This window comes from Astyanax mexicanus, chromosome 15 (assembly GCF_023375975.1).
Source record: "Astyanax mexicanus isolate ESR-SI-001 chromosome 15, AstMex3_surface, whole genome shotgun sequence".
NCBI lineage: Eukaryota > Metazoa > Chordata > Actinopteri > Characiformes > Acestrorhamphidae > Astyanax > Astyanax mexicanus.
In genome coordinates, this window is record NC_064422.1 from 46915407 (window position 1) to 46922500 (window position 7094).

At 42.0% G+C, this 7094-nt stretch overlaps 1 protein-coding gene across 1 annotated transcript in view; it reads left to right on the plus strand.

Annotated features, from left to right (window-relative positions):
- Positions 1-2269: 2269 nt before the first annotated feature.
- fh (fumarate hydratase) overlaps positions 2270-7094 on the plus strand; it is an 11694-nt gene continuing 6869 nt past the window's right edge. The window contains exons 1-7 of the mRNA XM_049464863.1: positions 2270-2462; positions 3829-3963; positions 4314-4424; positions 4773-4949; positions 5343-5525; positions 5788-5953; positions 6785-6988. Coding sequence (XP_049320820.1) covers positions 2328-2462; positions 3829-3963; positions 4314-4424; positions 4773-4949; positions 5343-5525; positions 5788-5953; positions 6785-6988 — 1111 coding nt within the window. The 5' untranslated portion in view covers positions 2270-2327. The remainder of the gene's footprint in view (positions 2463-3828; positions 3964-4313; positions 4425-4772; positions 4950-5342; positions 5526-5787; positions 5954-6784; positions 6989-7094) is intronic.

Below are 7094 nucleotides of genomic sequence, written 5' to 3' on the forward strand. Positions count from 1 at the left end.
CAGTTAAATAAACAGATTACATGTGTATTTAATAAACACGGTGATTTGTTTACAATGCAGAACATGTTATATACTTAAAAATAACTCCTTTATGGCGACGCAATGTAATATTATAATAAATAAACAGAAAAGGCGTAAAAGTTCTGTTTAAGATATTCAGGTTTTCATCCTTATGAAATAGAGAGTTTATTATTCTGTATTATTTTTTAATAATATAATAATAATATATAATATGTAAATAATATATTTTTATTATTTTTCTATGAGATAAACAGGAGATGAATCAGGTGAGTTTCAGTGTTTCTGTGTGATTAATCTGATTTAGTTTATTTACAGACTGAACTGATTCATTAGGACTGAAGGTGTTTGAAGTGCAGATTGATCAGAGCTGTTTATCAGTAAATAATCAGCTTAGGAAACGCTTTAAAGATCAGAGGAGAAACAGAAGAGCGCGCGCGCCTCCCAGCGGCCGGAAATAACACGTAAAATTCAACGATACACCAATACATTACTTTATTTTAGCAATATTTATTTATATATTTATGAATATAAACATTGTTTACTGTGTAAAACTGTAAATACAACTTTATCTACCCAAGAATGAGGTCAGCTGACCACCTGAATATACTGAACACCAAGTGATTCCATCAGTGGATCTGATCTTCTCTGATTGGACGGGAATATTCTAAAAAGGACGATGCCAGGATTCATGGAGTCAGATATTAAAAGAGTTCAGAGTTCATCATCTTCACAAGTGGATTCTCCAGAGCTGAATTTCTCCATTCAGAAGCTTTGAGATGTTCTCGAGAAGACTTTACTCAGGGCTCCAAATTTCCATCATCATCATTACTTAATATAAATTATATATGGGGTAAAAATGAATGCAGCTCTGGACAGAAATTAATGTTGTGACGCTGCAGAAGTTTATAGAAATAATGCTGCAGCGAATGCGATACGTAATCAAAGATAAAAGATCTGCACCCACATATTTGCATCCCTTTATTACCTCACAATTAATACATCTATAACCGGCAGTTTACAGCATCATGATACAACATCACAAAGCAGAAATAATCAGATTAATTTAATAAACATCACAGAGATTTCAGAATTCTTCCCTGGCCTTTCCTCATAGTAGTTATTTCCTTTTTACTCTAAATTATATAACACAATAATATTAGTAAGTAAAACCACATAATAATAATTTATAATATATAATAGTAATATAAAATAGTATAATCTAATAATATAAAATAGTATCTATTCTACTCACCTAAATAATAATCTACTCACCTAACTATTTACAGTAACACAGTCTGGGTTGCCCAAATGTTTGCATGATACTTCTATATATGATATATATGAGTTTCTACTAGTTTAAACTGCATTACAGAGATCAGTGATTTGAGTTTTTAATGCTGTGATTTTAAAGTAAAGTGTCTCACTGTAAAATAAACCCTTTAACTGAATCAGAGAGACAGACTGACCTGTATTTACAGCACTGAGCATCTCAGACTGAAGGAGGAAGAAAGTTAAGTAGTTTTATTATCAGTGCTGCATATTTACAGGACATACAGAGAACTGAAATTACGCTTCTCTCCTTCCCAAAGTTACAAAAAGTAAAATAAGATTATAAATATAAAAGAATGAGAGACACTAAATAATACAACAGAATCAGTATAAACAGAACTAAGGGGGAAAGGGAGGCGCGTGCAGCGCTGAAGCAACTAATAATACATGTGAGAGGCAGGAATGGGCAAGGGAGCAGGAGTCTGAGTCCGGAGTGAAACGCGCCCCGGTGCTGTAGCGCGGAGTGAAACGCGCCCCGGTGCTGTAGCGCGGAGTGAAACGCGCCCCGGTGCTGTAGCGCGGAGTGAGCGCGCCCCGGTGCTGTAGCGCGGAGTGAGACGCGCCCCGGTGCTGTAGCGCGGAGTGAAACGCGCCCCGGTGCTGTAGCGCGGAGTGAGACGCGCCCCGGTGCTGTAGCGCGGAGTGAAACGCGCCCCGGTGCTGTAGCGCGGAGTGAGACGCGCGCCGGTGCTGTAGCGCGGAGTGAGCGCGCCCCGGTGCTGTAGCGCGGAGTGAGCGCGCCCCGGTGCTGTAGCGCGGAGTGAGACGCGCGCCGGTGCTGTAGCGCGGAGTGAGACGCGCCCCGGTGCTGTAGCGCGGAGTGAAACGCGCCCTGGTGCTGTAGCGCGGAGTGAGACGCACCCGGTGGGCGGGGTTTCTGTGGTGCGGGATCCGCCCCCGCAGCGGCAGTGCGGGTTGGTGAGCTGCGGGAGCTCCGCCCCTCTCCCGGCGGGTTCAGCAGCAGCAGCAGCAGCAGGATGTACCGCACCGTGCGGAGCCTCCAGCGCCTCAACAGCAGCCTGCTCTCCCCGCAGCAGCGCTGCCCCGCACTGCGCCTCCCCGCCCGGACCCCGCACTGCCCCGGCCTCGCCCAGCAGTACGCCCGCAGCATGGTAAACCCGCGGAGCACCCAGAGACTCCTGACCTCTGTCTGTACAGCATAGATTAGCTTAGCTTAGCATTAAGCTAGCTTAGCTTTTAGCTATCTTAGCATAGCACACTGTGTAGAGAGAGAGAGTGTGTGTGTAGAGTTTGTGAGGTGTGTGTGTGTGGTTATTTACTGTATGCGGGTGTATAGTGTGTATATATAGTTATATAGAGGAGTGTATAAGCGCAGTGTTAGTGTTTATATACTTTAGCTTTAGCTTTAGCTGTTCTGTAGCTGAAGGTCAGAGGAACAGCTGCTGATCTTTAACCTCAGCCTGAAGATCAGCTGAGATTCACACTTTATAATCAGTCAGTAAATAAAAACCGCGAGCTGCTGATCAGCTGTGTAGGTAATTAGTTAATTAGTTACCTGATGCTGCTGGTTGCAGTAGTTTAGTTAAATTTGTGAGTAAAATCTTTATTAAGTTACTGCAGTTCATTTAAAACTGATCTAAATTTGCACCACAAACCCGTAACTCACACCGCGTCTCCACTAATAACAATTAATTCACTAATTAACTAACTAATTAACGGACTAATTAATTAACTGACTCGTGCTCAGAGTTACAGATTATCACTTTGGCACGAAGAAAACAAATTTATAGCATGCCAATCAACATGTTGCCATGGAAACGCCGGTGTCACCAGCACAGATCTTTTATAGTATATATATATATATATATATATATATATATATATATATATATATATATATATATATATATATATATATATATATATATAATTCTATACTTATCACAGCCTTATCATGTCTTATTGGATAATATATAGAATATAGTGTGTAGGTGTATAATTATTAATGTAGTAGCTAAAAACAAGTTAAATAATATTTTCATTGGTTTATTTACAGTTTTCTCCTGCTGCTCAGAGCTGGGTGTAAATATATATAGTAGCTCCTGTGTTTTTTCTAGTTTGTGTGCTGAAATCCGGTTTAATTCAGTAATATAGAAATCTGAATTTAGTTAACACTTACAATACAACCTCAACCACTGATTGATTGAATAGACTAACTTTATAAGAAATAAATATAGTAAATAGTTATATTATATAGTTAATATTGCCCAGTACATGTACAGTACAACAAAGTGCAGTTAACATCTACCAGAACTGTAAACAGTAGCAAATCACATAACTTTGTATATATATTTTTTGCCATCATTAGACCTCTTTATATTTTAACATCACAAAACAAAATATTACGTTGTCTGTTTTCCCACCATATCGTCCCTAACCCCCACTTGGTGTTTAAAGTATTCAGTATTTACAGTATTTATGGTATTTACGGCGTGGTGGTTGTGGGTGTGTTTGCAGGCCGGCTCTGAGTCGTACAGGATTGAGCGGGACACGTTCGGGGAGCTGAAAGTCCCGAGTGATAAATATTACGGAGCTCAAACCGTCAGATCAACCATGAACTTCAGGATCGGAGGAGCGACGGAGAGAATGCCGGTGAGATCAGATCAGTCCGAGTTTCACTGTGCCTCCTCTGATCTGCTGCCGTGTTCCATATTATTTTGTATTTTATATATATTGAGTTTATTTAATGTATGTATGTAATACCTGCCCTGAGATCATTCTGCCCCCGATCAACTTTAATCAGGAATATAAATATTCCCTCTATAATAAATCAGTTCTATAAAATATAGATATGTTTTTAATATAAGACTGTGATGCACTCATTTAATTTGATGAAGATATTTATGATGAGTTTATAAGATGTTTGCTGCAGTTATTGTGTGTGAGATTCTGATTGATTGTGTAAGAGGTGATTGGTGTGTATCTGTTTCTGATTGGTTCAGATCCAGGTGATTAAGGCGTTTGGGATTCTGAAGAGAGCGGCGGCGGAGGTGAATCAGGATTACGGTCTCGACCCAAAGATCGCTGAGGCCATTGTGAAAGCTGCAGATGAGGTACTGCACCAACGTTTAATCAACGTTTAATCAAATTCACTAAATTAAATCTTAGTGAAATATAAAAAGTTGAATGAATGTTCTGTAAACTGTATTTATTCCAGCTCTGTTACCTTTAGTTTTATTTAAATGAAAGAATCTGCTGCACCAACATTTACTGAATGTCTGACTGTGTTTGGGGAAACTAGATTGTTATTTATCTGTTGATGCAGAAATTTCTTTTTGTCTCCAGGCTACATTTTTACTTTACAATGTATGACCTGTGCTGTGCTGACCTGTGCTGTGCTGACCTGTGCTGTGCTGACCTGTGCTGTGCTGACCTGTGCTGACCTGTGCTGACCCCCTCAGGTAACGGCTGGGAAGCTGGATGATCACTTCCCCCTGGTGGTCTGGCAGACGGGTTCTGGGACTCAGACCAACATGAACGTGAACGAGGTGATCAGTAACAGAGCCATCGAGATCCTGGGAGGAAAACTGGGGAGTAAAGATCCCGTCCACCCCAACGACCACGTCAACAAGAGCCAGGTACCACAGCAACACCTGCCTGTGTTCAATAGCTTTTATACCATTTAGATTTAGATTAAACTCTTACATGCTGTTTCTACAGGATGCAGAGATTAAATAAAGTTTTAGTTGCACCGGTTGCTGAAAGAGATGTGCAAATGCACACACAGCATGTGTAGACCTCATTAACACTCTCATACCTGAATACAATCAAATCCTCTCAGCAATGTTCCAAACGCCCAGTACTGAACTAAACTGCATTCTGATTGGCGGTTTTCAGTATAAAGGAAAATGAGAATATTCTTCATCAGGGAAACTGACCCGTATCCCACAATGCTGTTTCCTCTTAATCTGTGTATTGTTATAAAATAAATAATCTGATCTATAATAAATATTTCTGATTGATGATTTCAGAGCTCTAACGACACGTTTCCCACGGCGATGCACATCGCTGCAGCTAAAGAAGTGCACGAGGTCCTGCTGCCCGGCCTGCAGGAGCTGCACGACGCTCTCGCCGCCAAATCAGAGGAGTTTAAACACATCATCAAAATCGGCCGAACTCACACCCAGGACGCTGTGCCCCTGTCCCTCGGTCAGGTAAACAAACAAACAAACAATTGTTCTGGATTCGTAGGGATCAAGGTGTTAAAAATTCCACAAAACAAAATACAGTAATAGATTAGATTTTTTTATTTAATGCAGCAAATTTTTACAGTGCTGATGTACTGCTCCTCCCCATCAGACCCCCCATACCCCCCCCCCCCCCATACACCCCACATACACCCCACATACACCTACTGCTGCTCTAACACACAGACAACTCAAATACCTGTGTGTGTGTGTGTGTGCGTGCGTGCAGGAGTTTGGAGGGTATGTGCAGCAGGTGAAGTACAGTATTGAGAGGGTGAAGGCGGCGATGCCCAGGGTGTATGAGCTGGCAGCAGGGGGCACTGCAGTCGGCACCGGACTCAACACTCGCATCGGATTCGCTGAGAAAGTAGCTGACCGGGTCTCAGCACTCACCGGTAACACACACACACATGCACGCACACAATACACACACGTACATGTATGCAATTATACTGTATATAATACAGGCCTACACTGCTAATGATGGTGTACATCATTAGCTTTCTGTGTAAAGAAATTTATATTTTTACTCAATGAACTAAAAGTTGCTCCACTTTATTAGTAGAATTCTGACATTTAAAATCAGACACTGAGAGATATACAGGGGTTAAACAATAAACTGAAACAACTGTCATCATTTTAGTGTGGGATTTTAGGTTTCATGGCTAAATTGGAGCAGCCTGGTGTTCAATCTTCATTAATTGCACATTGCACCAGTAAGAGCAGAGTGTGAAGGTTCAATTAGCAGGGTAAGAGCACAGTTCTGCTCTAAATATTACAATGCACACAACATTATGGGAGACATACCAGAGTTCAAAAGAGGACAAATTGTTGGTGCACGTCTTGCTGGAGCATCTGTGACCAAGACAGCAAGTCTTTGTGATGCATCAAGAGCCACGGTATCCAGGGTAATGTCAGCATACCACCAAGAAGAACCAACCACATCCAACAGGATTAACTGTGGACGCTGTAAGAGGAAGCTGTCTGAAAGGGATGTTCGACTGCTAACCCGGATTGTATCCAAAAAACATAAAACCACGGCTGATCAAATCACGCAGAATTCAATGTGCACCTCAACTCTCCTGTTTCCACCAGAACTGTCCATCACCACAATCAATTATTGTGCTCTAAAACCAGGTGTTTCAGGTTAATTGTTCAACCCGTGTAAAAGTCCACAGATTTATAAAACAAAAAACATGCTGTCTGTGTGTCTGTCTGTGTTGCAGGTCTGCCGTTTGTGACGGCGGTGAATAAGTTCGAGGCTCTGGCGGCTCATGACGCTCTGGTGGAGCTGAGTGGAGCTCTGAACACTGTGGCCGTCAGCTTGATGAAGATCGCTAATGATATTCGCTTCCTGGGTTCCGGCCCGCGGTCCGGCCTGGGGGAGCTGATCCTGCCTGAGAACGAGCCGGGGTCCAGCATCATGCCTGGTGAGGGGGGGGGTCTCATCAGGAGCATCCCAGTGATCTACTCATTTTATCACTATTATCTGGGGGTAGTGGTTAGTGGTTAGCGCTGGGATCTTGGGTTCAAGTC